General features: G+C 31.3%; 1 protein-coding gene across 13 annotated transcripts in view; it reads left to right on the top strand.

The window, feature by feature from the left end:
* Nucleotides 1–13368: 13368 nt before the first annotated feature.
* The window catches only part of LOC127734527 (otoferlin-like), a 184107-nt gene continuing 176642 nt past the window's right edge, over nt 13369–20833 (top strand). For all 13 annotated transcript variants that reach the window (XR_007997662.1, XR_007997650.1, XR_007997658.1 and 10 more), the window contains exon 1: nt 13369–13658. Coding sequence is in view for 4 of the 13 variants with exons in the window: in XM_052244494.1 (XP_052100454.1) it covers nt 13580–13658 (79 nt within the window). In the remaining 9 variants the exon portion in view is untranslated. The remainder of the gene's footprint in view (nt 13659–20833) is intronic.

The following is a 20833-nucleotide window of genomic DNA, read 5'->3' as shown; positions in this document are numbered from 1 at the left end:
ACTTTGATCTAAGTTGTGTAAAAGTTTGAAAAATCAACAAGACGTTTTAAATAGAAAGGTAAAGTGTTTTTAAAGACTTGGAATGCAACACCAAGACAACCAACAATATTCTTGTTAAATTCTCAATCTTTTTGCCCTGACAATTCAGTTCAAAACAACAAAATAAAATGGAAAGAATAGTTCACGAAAAAGTACGATATTTTTTACAGATAAATTTCATTATTAAAATCAAATCAGCATTTACTGTCTGATAGTGATAGGACAGTAGTTCAAATAATTATGACGTTTTGAAAGTGTATTTCACAGGTACTGCGTTAGGGACAGGAACTTTTTTTTTTGCTCTCTCCCTTTTTTTCTAAAATCCGTTATTTTTTCCGTTTTCTATTATTTTTAATTATTTTTTTATATATTATACGAACTTATAAATACACTAAATTTAAATAACTAGTATTTGTTATTTGCTATCAATTCTAAGTTTACTATCCACAGCAGTCACTGCTATATTATATAGATAGAGTTGTAATCCCTTTTAAGTGGATTCACACTTGGCATATACACCAATCTCGAGTTATCTTTTATGAATGAATTGTACATGTTGAACCGGGGTCAATCAGCTTCAACGACGTCATCGAACAATCAGTTCTTAATATTGTGACGTAATAACCAAAGCATTGGGACATACGAAACTTATGGGAAAGTGCACGAATTCAAAAGTTGTCTATTCAATTGTGTTAATCAAAAATCAGGCGGTTATATGTTTTTATGAATGAGTTACACCGCTTGAACCGGGGTCAATCGGCTTCAATGACGTCATAGAACAATTGGTTCTTATTGTGACGTAATAATCTAAGTATTGTGACATTGGAAACTTAAGGGAAAGTGCACAAATTGAAAGTTGTCTATTCAATTGTTTTAATCATAAACCAGGCCGTTATATGTTTTTATGCCCCCGCCGTAGCGGAGGGGGCATTAAGTTTTACCTTTGACTGTCCGTCTGTCCGTACGTCCCAAAGTTGATTTCCGTTCTCTAACTTAAGTTTAGCTCAACCAAATTTTATGAAACTTATACACAATGCTTATTACAACAAAACACAGATCATGTTTAAATTTTGGTGGCGTCACTTTAACCGTTCTAGAGTTATGCCCCTTTACAAATGGAAAAATTCGTTTCAGTTCTCTAACTTTAGTTTGCCTTAACCAATTGTTATGAAACTTATACACAATGCTTACTACCACCAAATACAGATCAAGCTTGAATTTTGGTGGTGTCACTTTTACCGTTCTAGAGTTATGCCCGTTTACAAATGGAAAAATCGCTGAATTTTTCGTTTCCGTTCTCTAAATTAAGTTTGCCTCAACCAAATATTATGAAACTTATATACAATGCTTATTACCACAAAATACAGATCAATTTTGAATTTTGGTAGTGTCACATTTACTGTTCTAGAGTTATGCCCGTTTACAAATGGAAAAATTGCTGAATTTTTTTTTTCCATTCTCTTACTTAAGTTTGCCTCAACCAAATGTTATGAAACTTATACACAATACTTATTACCACAAAATACAGATCAAGTTTGAATTTTGGTGGCGTCACTTTAACCGTTCTAGAGTTATGCCCCTTTACAAATGGAAAAATTGCTGAATTTTTCGTTTCCATTCTCTTACTTTAGTTTGCTGTAACCAATTGTTATGAAACTTATACACAATGCCTACCACCACAAAATACAGATCAAGTTTGAATTTTGGTGGTGTCACTTTTACCGTTCTAGAGTTATGCCCGTTTACAAATGGAAAAATTGCTGAATTTTTCGTTTCCGTTCTTAAGTTAGCCTCAACCAAATGTTATGAAACTTATACACAATGCTTATTACCACAAATTAAAGATCAAGTTTGAATTTTGATGGTGCCACTTTTACTGTTCAAGAGTTATGCCCGTTTACAAATGGAAAAATTGCTGAATTTTTTTTTTCCATTCTCTAACTTAAGTTTGCCTCAACCAAATGTTATGAAACTTATACACAATACTTATTACCACAAAATACAGATCAAGTTTGAATTTTGGTGGCGTCACTTTAACCGTTCTAGAGTTATGCCCCTTTACAAATGGAAAAATTGCTGAATTTTTCGTTTCCATTCTCTTACTTTAGTTTGCTGTAACCAATTGTTATGAAACTTATACACAATGCCTACCACTACAAAATACAGATCAAGTTTGAATTTTGGTGGTGTCACTTTTACCGTTCTAGAGTTATGCCCGTTTACAAATGGAAAAATTGCTGAATTTTTTGTTTCCGTTCTTAAGTTAGCCTCAACCAAATGTTATGAAACTTATACACAATGCTTATTACCACAAATCAAAGATCATGTTTGAATTTTGATGGTGCCACTTTTACTGTTCAAGAGTTATGCCCGTTTACAAATGGAAAAATTGCTGAATTTTTTTTTTCCATTCTCTAACTTAAGTTTGCCTCAACCAAATGTTATGAAACTTATACACAATACTTATTACCATAAAACTCAGATCAAGTACAAATTTGGGTAGCGTCACTTTTACCGTTCTTCAGTTATGTCCCTTTATAACTTTATATGATATGCAAGCGGAGGCATCATCTGTGTCCCATGGACACATTCCCCATTTATTATGAATGAGTTAAACAGGTTGACCTGGTGTCAATCGGCCTAGGTCAATCGGCTTAAACAACGTCATTGAACAATGTGTTCTTATTGTGATGTAATAACATCAGCATTGTGACGTAGGAAACTTATGGAAAAGTGCACGAATTAGAAAGTTGTCTATTTAATTATGATTTAATCATAAATCAGGCCGTTATAGTTTTACTTTGACTTGCTGGGGCCTTTTAAAGCTTACTATATGGTATGGGTTTTGCTCATTGTTGAAGGTAGTAAGGTAACCAGACGTATTTACATCCTTGTCCATTGGTCTCTGCAGGTGGATTATTGTCTCATTGGTATTAAATCATACCACATCGTATTTTTATATAAAATAGAGGTAGATGATATTGAGGGGACATTCAAAACTCAGAAGTCAAGAGAAAATGTAAAAAAAAAAGATGAAAAGGCAAAAACAAGTTAAAAAAAACACTACATAGAAACTGGACAGCAACATGAATCCCAACAAAAACTGGGTGATCATGGGTGCTCCAGGAGGAAAAGTAGAGGATTACTGTATGATATCAACAACTGGCAAAGTTATTTTATTACAATGAAGAAGTTAAACAAGATATTGACTCAATGTATGAAATTTTTATATGATTTGCCAAACAATTGATAGCTATTTATATTTTTAACATCAGAATGAATTTGTAGTTGTTCATTATTTAGTCATCTGAAATCTTGGACCAATAGTCTAAGATGTAGTCAATTTCTTGTTAAATAACTATCTTGTTGTTTCCGTGTGTGCATACCGATTTTATCTCCATTTTCATTAATGCTATCTTGCCTGATTTTTTTTTAAAACAATTTTTTAGTACTGTACTAAGTTAAAATTCTGAATTTAAGAGATTTTCATTTAATTTTGAGATCCACTAATTATTTTAAAAGGACTTGCCTATGCTGGCAATCAGAGAATGAATTTTGAGTAAGTCTTTTGAAGTGATGTCGTGTCAAATAACGAATATAGCCTGGTGCTTAAGGCCAGATTTGAGTGTGGTCCGATACTTATATAATATGTAAAATATCATCATCTGTGGAACCACTCAGTTAGACAATTGAAACCAAACTTAGCCACTATCATTCTATGGATGTTTAGTTTTCAGTATCTTGTCAGATATCCCTGCAGTCCAAACAAAATATCTATTCTTATTACATGTATAGAGAGACCATAAGGATAAAATAGGCCAACTGATAATCTTTCATAACTCTCCCGGTAAATATCTAACAGATTTTTATTATACAAATTTGTGGTTTTCTCGTTTGCATTGATTTACATTTTGTCTTTTCTGGGCCTTTTATAGCTTACTCTTTTTTTAAGGCTGTATCGGGGCCTATAGCTGCTTACATCCATGTCTTTTGGTCTCTGGTGTATAGTTTACTTATACACTGTGTATCATCGCCACCGGAAATTGGGTACTAACGAAGCGGAGAGAAATGGAAAAAAAAGTAAACAAGGTAAGAATTCATTCAATTTAAAGCATTTCTACTGATTTGACGAGGGTACCGCTTAAGAAATGATTTTCTGATATATAATTCTTTAAATTATTAGACCGATAAGTACAAAATTAAGACAAGATTTTGTGTTATACTCAAGAACTTGCCACTTAGTACCTGAAAATTTCGAGGTCGATCGTCCTCTGTCGCCCCATTGGCAAGATATTCAACTGTTTTTCATTATTTTTCCAGACACTTTTTTAGATTATTATAGTGTGGCATCATATTTACTGAAATTTGTTGTCAAAATGAACTTTTTAAAAGAATATAGACCATAAAAAATAAAGTCAAGGGTACGGCAACTTGCTCATGTTGACAAATTTACTGTATGGCAACTTGTTTTCAACTGTATGGCAACTTGCTAATTTCAAAATATTTATTTGCCGTCTTTTTAAAGAAAATAAAGTATTAGGTTCAAATATCTAATTATATGCATTTGATAAAAATACAATTCGCTTGACACCATTTAAGATGTATACACAATATAAGGCTTGAACACAGTCCTATTACATCTTTTACATACCTGATGTGTACAATATGAATACGGCATATACAAAAGCTGGCAAATGTTGTAACTTTCGGAAAGGCATGTCACTGTTTTACTGACCTGTTGTTCTGCCCTGACGTAGCGTTAAATGTTACCCATGTCCGTCCGACCTGTCTCTCCCGTCCGTCCAGAAAGTCTCAATAATTGGTTTCCGTTCTCTAACTTTAATATGCCTTAACCAAATGTTTTAAAACTTACACGAAATGCTTATCACCACAAAACACAGATCAAGTTATAAATTGGGTAGCGTCACTGTTACCGTTCTTGAGTTATGCCCTTTTATAAATGAAAAAAAGCTAAAGCTGTCGTTTCTGTTCTCAAACTTTAGATTGCTGCAACCAAATGTTTTAACCATACAACATTAGTCAGCATTTGCATATAAGTGATGAACATTTCGGGGATGGGTTGTGGGTGGAGGGAAGAAAGGAGGTAATGGCAGGAGAATTTTTCCGCATTGCATATTTAGAACCATTAAGTGAATGAATTCTCTTCCAACTTTCAGATAAAATGAAATATAAATGAATTATCATTCTCTGCAAAAAAAATGTATTGCTACACCACGTTGTATTGCTACACCACGGCACCATGTTAAGGGAGGTTTGAGTGCTCACGAACATGTTTAACCGCCTCAATATATATGTGTCTGTCCCTGGTCAGGAACATGTAATATAGCGGCTGTCGTAAGTTGCTGCCTGACATATTTGCTTATGATTTTGTCATAAATCAGGCAATTTTGATACGGTATGGGTTTTGTTCATTGTGAAGTGTATAGTAACCAATAGTTGGTCAAATCTATTTCATTTGGACTTTGTTTGAAAGTCCTCTTAGTGAAAACCATTCCACGTCTCCTTTTTCAATTAATGTTATTGTCTTGTTGTAAAAGGCAGATACAGCCAATATATTAGAATAAAAAACATTAATTTTCTAAAAAAAACTTCATCTCTATATAGTAAGAAATGAACAAGCTCGGTGGCTAACATTGTTTAAATTTAAAAAACTAGCCACAAAATGTATCCAAAATCAAAGATGTGGAACATATTCTATCATAATCATTTGGTAATTAATGCAATTAGTATCTCTTCCATGCCCGTGTTGAACATAAACAACACCCCTAATGCTCATGTTGGTTGTCATTGTGCAACACAGTTAATACATAGAAAACATAAAACATAGAACTCCTTTTGTCATATAAAACACTGTCAAACATCCAATCATACTATCCACACTGATCTGTGTCCACACTTGTTAAATTTAAAAAAATATTAACCTTAGATTAACCATTTTTGGAAAGAATGAAAGAAGAATCCGATACAAGGGATACAAATCCGGCTGTGGCTACGGCATAAACTATTTATATAAACTTTCTACTTGAGAATAAAGATGACCTTGTATGAAGTTTTTTTTGGTTGTCATCTTAATATTATATACTTATTAATACAATTCGCAAAAGCTAGCATCTTCGACTTGTAAGTTTAAAGAACTATAATGAAATAACATCTAATAAGGACAGGTTGAAATATTTTTGAGTCCTGATGGTGCATACTCATAAATTCTTTTGGAAAAATCCACGTTAATTTAAATGTTGATTTGATAGCGTTCATTTATTTATTTGCCCTCGTAAACAGTTTTGTTAAAATACCGAAATCGGTAAATTCTTATCGTGAACGAATAAGTCGGGTACACCTTTTTACATCCAGGCGTGCTTAAGTTGCACTTTTTTCTTCTCATTAAGAAAAATGATTTTAATTTTAGCATCTATCTAAAGATTAGATTATTTACACACACACAAAAATAGGGCTTACTGTTGATTTTGAAACTCTATGAATTCACATTCATATTCAACCAAACAGATAGGCCGAGATCCATACCTTTATAAGTTTCAAAACAGAGAAGGTGTGTTTGAAAACAAATAATCACGTACTGTTATATCTTTTAAGGCAAATGCAAATCTTACTTGTATTAATTATATAGTTTTAATTGGCACAATATCACATTAAAATTTAATGAGAAATATTATACATAGTAATCATGAAAATGTACTACTGTAACAATGAAAATTCGGACGAATACACTCCTTTTTACTACCCCTCCATCTACTAATTTAAGTTTAGGCCAAACAGCCTTAGCAACAGTCTTTTATTATTTTTTCACTGTAAATAAAAAGATTGATTGAATTTACTTAAACTAAAAAATACAATCTTATTTTCAATAAGAAACGAGAAAATTAATTCGAATCACAATTCATGATTTATTTCTCCTAATTTTCAATGAAAACAAAGTATTTTCTTCACTTTTCTTTTAACAAATTATTCATTTCAGAAATTTAAAAAATAAACAATGTTGAAGACCGTACCTTGACCTATAATGGTTTACTTTTATAAATTGTGACTTGGATGGAGAGTTGTCTCATTGGCACTCATACCACATCTTCCTATATCTATTTAACCCAGCACATTCCTTATGTATCTGTCCGAAGCCACGAGCATGTAGTTTGGTGGTTGTCGTTGGTTCATCTCTATCATATTTGTTATTTATCGTAAATTGTTTTGTTATGAGTTAGGCCGTTAGTTTTCTTGTTATATCCTCCCACAATTTTCATGTTGGGGCTTTTTATAGCCGACTGTAAGGTACGATTTTTCGTTGTTGAAGGCCAAACGATAGCATATAATTGCTAACATATACTTTATTTGACCCTGGTGGATAGTTATCTTATTTGCAATCATACAACATCTCCACTGTTTATATTAAAAAAAAAAACAGCACCAACAAAAGATGAATGGTCGGTTTTTTTTATTGAACTTACAAAATTTCACCCTGACAACAAATAAGACAACAGTCGTTAGTATTATAACGATATATGAATGTATTTAGGATAATATGGTTGAAAAAAAACCTTTTTTAAAAACACAAAGTCAAATAGAGGTACGCAACGACGACTTCTGAATGAAACTAACGGCATATATTTTATAATATTTGATAAGTAGTTTATTTTGTATATTTGTAAGCCGGTAAAGCTTTGATACAGCCAAAATTTCGTCACTTGATATTATCTAAACAGTGATTAATTTCATCTTTAAATTACAATATATTGCAAGACGCCGTACAGACAAAAGTTGTTATTTTGCAATTCGCCGTACAACGTCCTGCAATTCGCCGTACAATAAACAAACAATGTTTTGGTCCATATTCTTTAAAAACATCTTTATGACAACAGAATTCAGTCAATATGATGTCACACTATCACAATCTAAAAACGTGTCTGGAAAAATAATGAAAAACAGTTGAATATCTTGCCAATGGGACGACAGAGGACAATCGACCTAGAAATTTTCAGGTACTAAGTGGCAAGCTTTGGAGTATAACACAAAATATTGTCTTAATTTTGTACTTATCGGTCTAATAATTCAAAGAATTATATATCAGAAAATCATTTCTTACGCGGTACCCTCGTCAAATCAGTAGAAATGCTTGAAATTGAATGAATTCTTACCTTGTTTACTTTTTTTTCCATTTCTCTCCGCTTCGTTAGTACCCAATTTCCGGTGGCGATGATACACAGTGTTATAGGCAATCATACAACATTTCCTGGATTTTTATATAAGAAGTTACATATAACCTGTTGGTTTCATTTAAGTTTACCAGTACATATCTTTGACTTATTTTTTGCTCTTTGAAAAAATAATTAAAATTTTGCTCTCTGCTTAGTTTTTCAGCCATTCGGTATTTTTTACAATATAATATATATATAGGACCGTATGATTTGTATTTTGGACAGTTTGATCTTTATTTTGGACAGTGTAATCTGTACATGTATTTTCAACAGCATAATCTGTATTTTGGACAGTACCATCTGTATTTTGGACAGTATAATCTGTGTTTTGGACAGTATAAAGTATATTTTGGACAGTATAATCTGTACTTGGAAGTGTTTAAAGTATTATTTGGACAGTATTTATATCTGTATTTTGAAGTGTTTAAAGTATTATTTGGACAGTATGATCTGTATTTTGGACAGTATAATCTGTATTTTGGACAGTATAATCTGTATTTTGAAGTGTATAAAGTATATTTTGGACAGTATAATCTGTATTTTGAAGTGTTTAAAGTATTATTTGGACAGTATTATCTGTATTTTGAAGTGTTTAAAGTATTATTTGGACAGTATTATCTGTATTTTGGACAGTATGATCTGTATTTTGGACAGTATAATCTGTATTTTGGACAGTGTAATCTGTATTTTGAAGTGTATAAAGTATATTTTGGACAGTATAATCTGTATTTTGAAGTGTTTAAAGTATTATTTGGACAGTATTATCTGTATTTTGAAGTGTTTAAAGTATTATTTGGACAGTATTATCTGTATTTTGGACAGTATGATCTGTATTTTGGACAGTATAATCTGTATTTTGGACAGTATAATCTGTATTTTGGACCGTGTAATCTGTATTTTGAATAGTATAATCTGTATTTTGGACAGTAATAATCTGTATTTTGAACAGTTTAATCTGTATTTTGCAAGAAAGTGGTATCACACAGTATCAACAGGTTGTCAATGAGTATATTCTACTAAGCATGCAAATTCTATCCAAATTATTTATGCAAAGAATTCTGCTTAAACCGTTGCTAGAAGCCGTCTTAAACTTTCAGTGAGGTGAGAGATGTTTTGCTCCGTGTTGAAGGCCTCACTGTGACTTTGAGATGAAGCACAGCAATAAAAGCCCCGTTCCCTTTGCTTTTTGGTTGTTTTTTGCTGTGCATGTGCTGATTTTGTGTAGTGGATACCCTACATCCTTTGTTATTCTATTAAGATCTGTCACCTTGTTAAGTCATTTTCATAATGATCAGCAAATGAATACAATCAGGTGAAAATATTGTTTTATTTTGCCATTTTTTTCCGAAGCAGATATTTATATATTTGGAGATAAAATCTGTTATCTCATCTATCACTGTGTACAGAGTTCTACTTGTCTTTGTGGATTACCACACCTTTCCTCCAGCAGCCACTGGTGAACATGACAATTCTCTTATTCTTTGTAGAGTTTGTTGGTCAACTTTATCCCGACCATTAGGATAGCAAGTTTCCTCTTTCATAGATTTTTTTCACCAAGTTGTTCCTGTGGATACTTTCAGGTACTATTGAAGTATTTCATGATTCCTTGGTTGAATAATCAATTAGCAGGCTTGTTTCCCTACCCTGAATTTTACAGTTATTGAAAAAGAAGGCTAGCAAGTGACAATTCAAATGTTTCTAAAAACTGATAACTATAGACAATTGATTTTGATGGAATATAATAAAAAAATCCTAATCTAGAACTAACAATATACCTAATGGCACAGATAATACATGTTATTCTTTGAATAGAAACACAGTTTAAAAACCTTGTGAAATTTTAATGAGACCAGATGTCTCTTATTATTTGTGAGACCAGAAAGAAGCTTGTAAACCTGCAAAGTAGAATATATTTTAATACCTCAGGCTGGTTGCAGAATTGCTTTTCTTTAATATAAGCCCAATTTAGCAAACTAATGTCTCTCGTCATGCTCATATTATCAAATTAGAATTGTCTCCCATGATCTTCTGGTAGGTTTGATATCAGATAAGAGTTATCTCCCATTGCTAGCGTAAACTACATATTTAATTTAAATGCTTATGTATTTTTCTAAAGTACATTAACTACAGGTATTTAAAAATTCTTTACTTTTCATTCAAATAGTTATTGATTAATGGTTTTCAAATAGATATGCTACATTGAAATCAATTTAGACATAATTGTTTGGATCATATAAAAACAGATTTGTGTTTTTGTCTAATTATACACTTCACCAACATACTAAAGTGCTTTTTGAATGTGAAGCACTGATGTAAATTTATTTGATAATAGTATCCTGGTTCAATATCTATCATTCATCGAGATTTTTTATTCTAAACATTTAGTCAATTCTGAACTTATATTCTCTAAAAAAAATCCTTTACCTGTAGGAGTTTCATTAACTTTGGTAGACACAATTTTGAATAATAATATGGAAGGCTTTTTTTATAGTTTTTATTAAGTGTGAATTTTTTTGAAACATTTTGTTGAATTTCATATTATTTCAGGTGTGTTTACATTACATAACAATTTTTCTAGACCTGCTTTATAGTGCCTAACACGATTTTGTGAGGTAGACAAAATTGACCTTTAAAACAATAGTATTGAATTTTGATGTCCAAAAATCAGCAGATCGGACATATTTTAACTTTATTTACAGACTACTTTTGTTTGGGTTTAATTGTGTTTATGACATTATAATGAGACTGAAAAATGTTTTTTTTTGTTAAGATGAATAATAATTTTACCTGGTGTAACCGTGTGTAAAACATATTTCAGCATTTCTCTTTGAAAAATGACTTGTTTAATGTAATAAAACATCTGATTTGTAAACTTTCTTTTTTTTCTCCGGAACAGGCTATTAAAAATAATTTATCTACTCTACATGTGGAAAATTTTGTGAAAATATAAGAAGTGGCAATTCTTACCTTTCATACCTTGTTTCATTGATAAAAAATAATATGGACTTGTCCAGTGTCCAGTTTGAAGGTAATTTAAGTTACTGTACACATTCATGCATGTTCTGATTTAATCAATATACGTGTATGAAAAAAATTAACAGTTTGAAGGTAAACCAATAATAACTTAATCCAATCAAATTGCGTAAGATTCAATAACAATGACCGGTCCTCATCATAATAATGACAGATATTTTAAGTTCATTTTTTTGCAATACCGAAAAAAAAACTTGTCAACCAAAAGTTTTGCTATAATTTCAAAAACATGTTGTTCTGTATTGGTACAGTTTTCGGATCTTTTATTTGCGTATTTAAGGCAATAGAAAGTTTGGGCTTCAAAAGTCTACATAATTATTTACTTTATACAGAAAATTCGCCCTTTTAAAACTTTTAATGTTTCACAGACAATACATGGATACAAAGTAAAATCATTTCTTAAAACACTGCAAAAAGAATCATTCTGATTGGTATAGCGGTATTGTCATAAAGTGCGTTGAAATAAACCATGGTATAGCAAACATCGATTTCCCTCACAAAATGTTATCACACACTATTATAGTACTCAGGTACTCAGGTACTCAGGAACAATACAATATAATTATGAAAAATTGATATACTGAAGAAGATCTTGCACTAGAATATGTCTGTTGGTTTGTTTATATGAATCTATTTGTTGCTATTTATTTGCTAAAGTGTATCTGGCTTTACTGAAAATTAACACAATTATCTATTGTATAACTAGATATAAAAGATATCTAGGGAATACAAGTTAAAGGATAGAATAACTTTTAAATTAATTTACAGTTATAGTACATATGTACAACATGTCATCTTCATGTTCAGTCATAATTGGTTCGTCCCATCAATGAATTCCAATACCTGTTACGTCACCTCCATACATAGACGGTCTCGAGACATGCTTTGTTTTCAAAGGATGCTGGGAAAATTAAATTACAGTTGCAAATGACGTCAGTAGTCCATTATTGGCAGATGAATATTGCAAAAGTAATGGCAGTTTTATGATAGTATTATTATTACATTTGTTCATACCATATAGTAATGTTTATGTGGTAACTTTTAGTGCATTTTATATGGTCATTACCTTTTTGTTTAGAAGATTTTCAGTGTTTTCTCTAAAAAAAATCAAACAGTTGAGATGATAACTGTCTGAGATGCCTCATAATTTTGTTATTTCAGTCTCTCTTTCTTTACTAGTTTAGACAAGTTATTGAGGGATAACATTAACATGCTTTTAGACAGAAAATGATGAAAACATAATTGAAATGAACTTTCCTTTTTTTTTTTCTTCCTTTTTTTTTAAATTAACATTTACACAAATAATAGTAGAAGGAAACAAATATTTCTATTTGATTAAGACAGTTTTATTTTGCTGCATGTTTGAAATTTTATAGCTTTAAAAGGCTAATTTTATATCAAAATATATTTCTGAAGGAAAATCATATAGCTGAGTTCAAGGCAAATGGGTTTAGTGTTACAAGTTTCACTCTTTCTAAACAATTAAATATTTTTGATTTTACGGAGCTTATTTCTTGTGTATAGATAGAAAGAGGCCTTTGAGGTTATTGCTACTTGGTGTAACAGTAGCTATAATAGAAGTAAACAATAGAAAGATATGCATTCATTTTCACTGTGATAGAAACCTAAAATATTCATGTTATTATAACATACTTTTACCTAATCAAATAAAGCTCTCTTAAATACAATAGAAATCCAATTAGTCTTTCAAAAATCCAATAAAACTATTGAATTCATCACTAGAAAATAGCTTTTTCCACGTTTCCAAAAACTTGTATAAAAATTACTATAGCGAGCATGAACTTAAAATAAAGCACATTGTTTCAGGTATAAATTTTCACAAAAATTCCCATATATGTGCTTAAAAAGGTATCCATAACAACAGAAAAAGTAGTCATAAATATGGAATGAATTATATAAGTGAAAAGCTTGGAGAAATAGGGCTCAAGGGAAATTGTGATATTAGTATTAGGATTGATCAATAGCACTCATCAATGAACAGTTTACCTATTGTCTATGGTAGGGCCTTAAAGGGAGGGAACTGATCATTAATTACCGTGTATTACCCGCCTGTTTACATCTGTGTTAAATGAAGAGTGTACAGTAGAGATTAAATGTCTTTTGTTGTCATTTGTATGGGGTGGGATTTAAACTAGTACATTCTAATAGCTGAGAGAGTGAACAGTGTTCACAACAATGTATTGGAAATGTTTTAAGACATAGCTTGGGATTTAACTCTCTCTTCTTCTACTATTTTTTATTATTATAAGCATTTATCTATCATGGCTTTAGTTCTGCATTTGAAATATGCTGAAAATTTACGAGGAAAAGGCGACCGTTTGGCTAAAGTCACTTTTAGAGGTAAGCTTTTCAAATTATTTCATTACTACATTGTAGTTTTGTTTTTGATTTTAAAATAAGAATTTATTTATAAACTTGTCTTTTGCTGAAGCTGGTTTGATAATATTATGTTAATATTGTATTGTATTACATGTTTTGGTATAATATTGCTTGGGTAGATGTTTAAGTTCACTTTCAAGGACGCAAAAATAAAGGCCTAATCCAATAACAATAAATATACCCTTTAAACCATTTATAAACACACTGGACAACGTCATGAAAACATGATAGGGATACAATAGATCATTCTATGTCTTTATTATCCTTATTTCATAACTTAAAAACATTGCTGAATATTATTTTAAAAGTCTGTTTTTTTAGAAAAAAATAACTAAGAAAATAACAAAATAGTTTAAAAGAGTGAAATAACCTCCTAAATACTCAAGATTTGGATTGATTTTTATTTCTTAAAAACTGATGCTGGAAAAAATAATCTTATATGATAGTTGTTAACTTGTACATCATTTGGTCTCTGGTGGATAGTTGTCTCATTGGTGGAGAGTTGTCTCATTGGTGGAGAGTTGTCTCATTGGTGGAGAGTTGTCTCATTGGTGGAGAGTTGTCTCATTGGTGGAGAGTTGTCTCATTGGCGATCATACCACATCTCCTTGGTCTCTGGTGGAGAGTTGTCTCATTGGCGATCATACCACATCTCCTTGGTCTCTGGTGGAGAGTTGTCTCATTGGCAATCATACCACATCTCCTTGGTCTCTGGTGGAGAGTTGTCTCATTGGCGATCATACCACATCTCCTTGGTCTCTGGTGGAGAGTTGTCTCATTGGCGATCATACCACATCATTTGGCCTTTGGTGGAGAGTTGTCTCATTGGCAATCATACCACATCTCCTTGGTCTTTGGTGGAGAGTTGTCTCATTGGCGATCATACCACATCTCCTTGGTCTTTGGTGGAGAGTTGTCTCATTGGTGGAGAGTTGTCTCATTGGTGGAGAGTTGTCTCATTGGTGGAGAGTTGTCTCATTGGTGGAGAGTTGTCTCATTGGCGATCATACCACATCTCCTTGGTCTCTGGTGGAGAGTTGTCTCATTGGCGATCATACCACATCTCCTTGGTCTCTGGTGGAGAGTTGTCTCATTGGCAATCATACCACATCTCCTTGGTCTCTGGTGGAGAGTTGTCTCATTGGCAATCATACCACATCTCCTTGGTCTCTGGTGGAGAGTTGTCTCATTGGCGATCATACCACATCATTTGGCCTTTGGTGGAGAGTTGTCTCATTGGCAATCATACCACATCTCCTTGGTCTTTGGTGGAGAGTTGTCTCATTGGCGATCATACCACATCTCCTTGGTCTTTGGTGGAGAGTTGTCTCATTGGCGATCATACCACAGCTTATTTTTATATAAAAAATAAAGATATATGATCATTACCATTACAAAATATTTGATCATTGAACTCATTCAATCACTCTAACATTTTGATTAATATGTAATTACTTTTATCATTGTATGATGAAAGTGTTTACTTGCAAAATCTTTGATTAGAAGGAAATAAAGTTGATATATAACCAGAAAGTTAGAAATAAAGAAAAATTAAAACACATGACTTACACAGGAAAGATGGAAATATTTTATTTTTGTACATTAAGTAACTCCTCAAAAGTATATGTTACTCTCAAACTAATTATGGACTTTTCTCTTAATACTCACAACAACTTTCAAAGATTGTTGTTTTTCTCCAGTTACTCACTATAGATTGATGTTTTCTCCAGTAACTCATTGAAGATTGAAGTTTTTCTCCAGTTACACACTATAGATTGATGTTTTCTCCAGTAACTCATTGAAGATTGAAGTTTTTCTCCAGTTACACACTATAGATTGATGTTTTTTTCCATTTAATAACCAGATTGATGTTTTTTAGTTAGTAACTCACCAAAGATTGATTTCTTTCTCCAGTATTTCACCAAAGATTGGTTTCTTTCTCCAGTATTTCACTAAAGATTGATTTCTTTCTCCAGTATTTCACCAAAGATTGATTTCTTTCTCCAGTATTTCACCAAAGATTGATTTCTTTCTCCAGTATTTCACCAAAGATTGGTTTCTTTCTTTTAAGTATCTCACCAAATATTGGTTTTTTCTCCAATATCTCACCAAAGATTGATTTCTTTCTCCAGTATTTCACTAAAGATTGGTTTCTTTCTCAATATTTCACCAAAGATTGGTTTCTTTCTCCAGTATTTCACTAAAGATAGATTTCTTTCTCCAGTATTTCAACAAAGATTGATTTCTTTCTCCAGTATTTCACCAAAGATTGATTTCTTTCTCCAGTATTTCACCAAAGATTGGTTTCTTTCTCCAGTATTTCACCAAAGATTGATTTCTTTCTCCAGTATTTCACCAAAGATTGATTTCTTTCTCCAGTATTTCACCAAAGATTGGTTTCTTTCTTTTAAGTATCTCACCAAAGATTGATTTCATTCTTCAGTATTTCACCAAAGATTGATTTCTTCTCCAGTATTTCACCAAAGATTGGTTTCTTTCTTTTAAGTATCTCACCAAATATTGGTTTTTTCTCCAATATCTCACCAAAGATTGATTTCTTTCTCCAGTATCTGAATTACGATTGATAGATTCTGCAATTTTGAAAAAAATATTGGTGGCTTTCATCATTTGTTGAAATAAAAGAATTCACTGTTCACTGACCCTTTATTTGCTTTATGTTATTTACTTCCATGTTGTAGATTTTTGACTTGTGTACTTGGACACTGTGCCTTTTTTAATTTTCCTGTTACCCATTTTTTAATGGTTTTTCTCCTTTTACCCATATGATAATGATGTTTTTCCAGCTTCACACCACAGATGAATATTTGTCACTGTTCCTCACTAGAAGTTGATTAAAAGCTTTCTTGTTACTCATTTATATCTCATTTATACATTAGTTTATTTATGGTTATCCGTGTAAGGTTGATGTGGCTTTTCTACAAATTCCAAACAAACGATAAATGGTTTTCCCCAGTCACTCACCAAAACTTGATGACTTTTCAAGGGTAACTTACCAAAACCTGATGACTTTTCAAGGGTCACTCACCAAAATCTGATGACTTTTCAAGGGTCACACACCAAAAGCTAATGACTTTTCAAAGGTTATTTTCCAAAAATGGATGACTTTTCCCTTGTAACTAACTAGTGTGACCAATACTTCATTAATTTTCTCCAGTATAAAAATAAGAAGATGTGGTATGATTGCCAATGAGACAACTCTTCACCAGAGACCAAATGATGTAAAAGTTAACAACCGTATGACCTTCAACAATGAGCAAAACCCATACCACATAGCAAGCTACAAAAGGCCCTGAAATGATAAATGTAAAACAATGCAAACGAGAATGTACCTTTACCCCCAATCCTTCAATATTGAAAGTTATTAACCATGACTTTCTTTTTTGTTAACAATACATCAGTAGGATTTGAACGAAAAGAATAAAAAGTATTTTGTTGATAAGAAGTTTATCTGCTTCTCTAAATTCCTTCCCTACACATAAACTGTATACATCAAAGACTCAACATGTCTTCCATAGTGATAGTATAACTGTGATAATTGGATAGTATAACTTTTATTGGTTTTCTGTATTGCCATTACAAATTATTTGTTGATTATTCCATCTTTTGTTTGGGTTTTAAAGGTCATGTATTTTATTCAAATCTATAATAACTTTTATAAGACAGGGGAAAATATCAATGGTCATTTGAAAGTTCCAGTGTCATTTTTAACTGCTTTAGTTAAAGGAAATAAATGTTTTATTTAAAGTAAAAGTAACTAGACAGTATAACAGAAGTCATTTTTATAAGTTTAATTATTTAGCTGCAGTTGAAGTTACTTGCTGTTGATTGGACTTCTTCAGAGGCAAAACGAATTGCTTGTTTCAGTGGCAATAGTTGAACTGTTTCAGTAAGTGGCAGTAAAACTGTCTTGTTGCTAGTTATTAATGGCAGTAGAAGTATTTCCTAGTTGAAAATGCCAGTAAAAATTATTTGTTGTTAGCTGAACAATTTCAGCTGCTGTAAAAGTTACTTATAACAATATAAATTTGGTTTCACTGGCAGTAGAATTTACTTAATATCTGTTGATAACTTCTGTTGCCCTAAAGTTCTTGAACTTATTCTTTGGCAGATGTTAATTATCATCTTTTGATAACTTATGTTGCAGTAGAAGTCACTTGTCGAACTTATTCTATGGCAATAGAAGCTACTTATCATCTGTTGACAACTTCAGATGTAGAAGAAGTCACTTGTTGAACTTTTTATATGACAGTAGAAGTTACTTATCATCTGTTGACAACTTCAGATGTAGAAGAAGTCACTTGTTGAACTTATTCTTATCATCTGTTGACAAATTTCAGATGTAGAAGAAGTCACTTGTTGAACTTTTTATATAACAGTAGAAGTTACTTATCATCTGTTGACAACTTCAGATGTAGAAGAAGTCACTTGTGAACTTTTTATATAACAGTAGAAGTTACTTATCATCTGTTGACAACTTCAGATGTAGAAGAAGTCACTTGTTGAACTTTTTATATAACAGTAGAAGTTACTTATCATCTGTTGACAACTTCAGATGTAGAAGAAGTCACTTGTTGAATTATTATATTACAGTAGAAGTTACATTTTGTTAGTTGAACATTTTTATTGACAATAACAGTTGATTGTTGTTAAATGTACTACCTTAAAAAACAAACTGCATATTCCATCCTAAGGCTTTTGAGTTGTCATAGAGAGCTATGTGACACTAATAATTACTTTGGTGGTAGTATTAATCATTCTTGCTGATATTTGTTCAACTGTTAGTTCAGATCTTATTTCTGCCCATCAGTGCTAAATGTGTCCTTTTTGTGACCTTTGTAGCTTTGCTAGCCTTTCCTTTAACCTAACAAGGAAAGCACACCTGTTGACATACTTTGTCTTAATTCTCATTAGTTTCATGATATATGTATGAAATTGATATAACAGAATATTTTCCATGCATTTTTGTATTTGAACATGGCTGGTAGTTAAAAATTTCCTTATATCCATTTACTATTTCTTTGAAATTTCTTTTTGCTAAAAAAACTTATCCATTTTACCATGTTTTTATTTGTATATGGCAGTTTGAAAAGTACAATGGAAACATGTAAAGAAAAAAAACTTTAATACTTTAATTTATTTTCAACTGTATCAAACATTATCTGTTTTAAAATGAATGAATCTTATAATTTGATATAGATGTTTAACAATAGGTAAAGAAAAGATTGTGATATGACAAAGAAACCATTTAAACCCTACGGGCAGCATCTCAGATTAATGTGTAAAACCAAACAAATAATTTAACATTATACCAAATGTCCTGAAAGGATTAAGTTATAACCATTCATAACTGACTTGTCAGTAGTATATACACTTTATATATATGTTCTCTTAAAAATGAGACAGAAAATATACAAAAAAGCATGAACTGTCTTCTTCAAAAATCTGTATGCCCTCTGTCCTCTAGAAACTACTAAATATAATAATGTCTTTCATTATTCTTGAGGAAAAAAGATCCTTTAATGAATATAGACTAGAGTTTTTTAGAAACTGAATGATTGGAGTGTAATGGTAAATATTAGTAATGTAAATGGTCATCATTAAGGTGGCATATGTGATGAAACAGATGCACAATTGAAATATTCTATCAATTTTTACATCGGATGTGACCTTGAGAGGTCATACCGGTGTTATGTTGCTGCAGAAATTTCCTTGCCGTTTGACTGGTAACCGCGAACGTATTTCATATGATTATGCGGATATTATCGAGTGCAAAATAACATTCTTTATGATATCGCTTGTTATATATTAATTTCATCAATAAATGTTCATGAAAATAATTTTTAAGAACATAGATAAATGATATGAAAATGTTTTGTCGTGAAAAATATATATATCAATAACAAATCATGAATATCATAAATTTGTGTTAACGCATGCAGAAAAATATCTCAAGACGTTTTGCAACAAAAGTGGGAAAATATGAATGCCTATTCAAATCCAATCTATGAGAAAAACGAATTATTACAGAAGAGTGTCCACCATGCACTTGCACTGCACTATCATTAGAATAGTAGAATAGAATGATATATAAATGGATGAAAATTTGCCTGTAGAGTTATTAAGATGATCTGCTATATATATAACTGTTAAACAAATATTAATATAATATATAACAACAAACCAGAGTATACTGATAACAAATGATTATATCACTACAATATAATAATAATTATTATGGTGAGGTTGAATTCCCTATCATTTATTCATCATCCACACAAGAACTTGTCTCAGAAAAAAAAAATATATCTATGTACCTTAACCCAACTTTCAGATATAGAGATATGATTTTTTTTCTTAGACAAGTGCTTGTGACCACCAGAACTTGCGGTCATCCGATGTTCAGTACTTCAGTACTTTGATTAATTCTGATGTTGTCAACAACTTTGTAAAATGATTGCATGATAGAGTTTCTATAAATGAAAGTTTAATTTGATAAGAAAGAAATAATTCCTTTTTAAATAACACTGCTTTTGATAATTTGCACATCAAGAAAATTGTATATCTGCTTACTTTCCACAGTTCATGGTTATAAAACTTCAGGGGGTCAATTTTACAAAAGGTGATATGTATTCAAAATAATTAAAGCTTATATAACCATACTTGTAATATGTCATAATGTGATTCATTATATTAAATTTAATAAAATAGTTAACTTAAGGTGGTACCCAACACCTTAACTAATATTAATTTGGCTCGTTTAATTTTCATAAAATTTTGACAAAATGTTTACTTTGACCCTTTGACAAAAATATAAAAAATTCAAAAAATTTGAACCAACCACTTTATCAGAAAAATTTCGTTGGTTATATAGCAGTTTGACAAACACTAATTTTGATCATTGAGAAGCTTAATATTTCCTTAACAATACAACGTGATTAAAACGTTTAGCTGATTTTTACAGAGTTATCTCCCTGTAGTGTTAGGTACCACCTTAACGTATAATTTTCTTGATAAATATGTTAGGAATATTAACAGTTATATATTTTAGTCCTTGAGAAATTAGTACCCCATTTGGTGATTAACAGTATTAAACTTGCTTAATAAGATTTTAATCC

The sequence above is a fragment of the Mytilus californianus genome, unplaced genomic scaffold, assembly GCF_021869535.1.
Source record: "Mytilus californianus isolate M0D057914Y unplaced genomic scaffold, xbMytCali1.0.p SCAF_1, whole genome shotgun sequence".
Lineage (NCBI taxonomy): Eukaryota > Metazoa > Mollusca > Bivalvia > Mytilida > Mytilidae > Mytilus > Mytilus californianus.
This window is presented reverse-complemented; position numbering and strand designations above follow the sequence as displayed.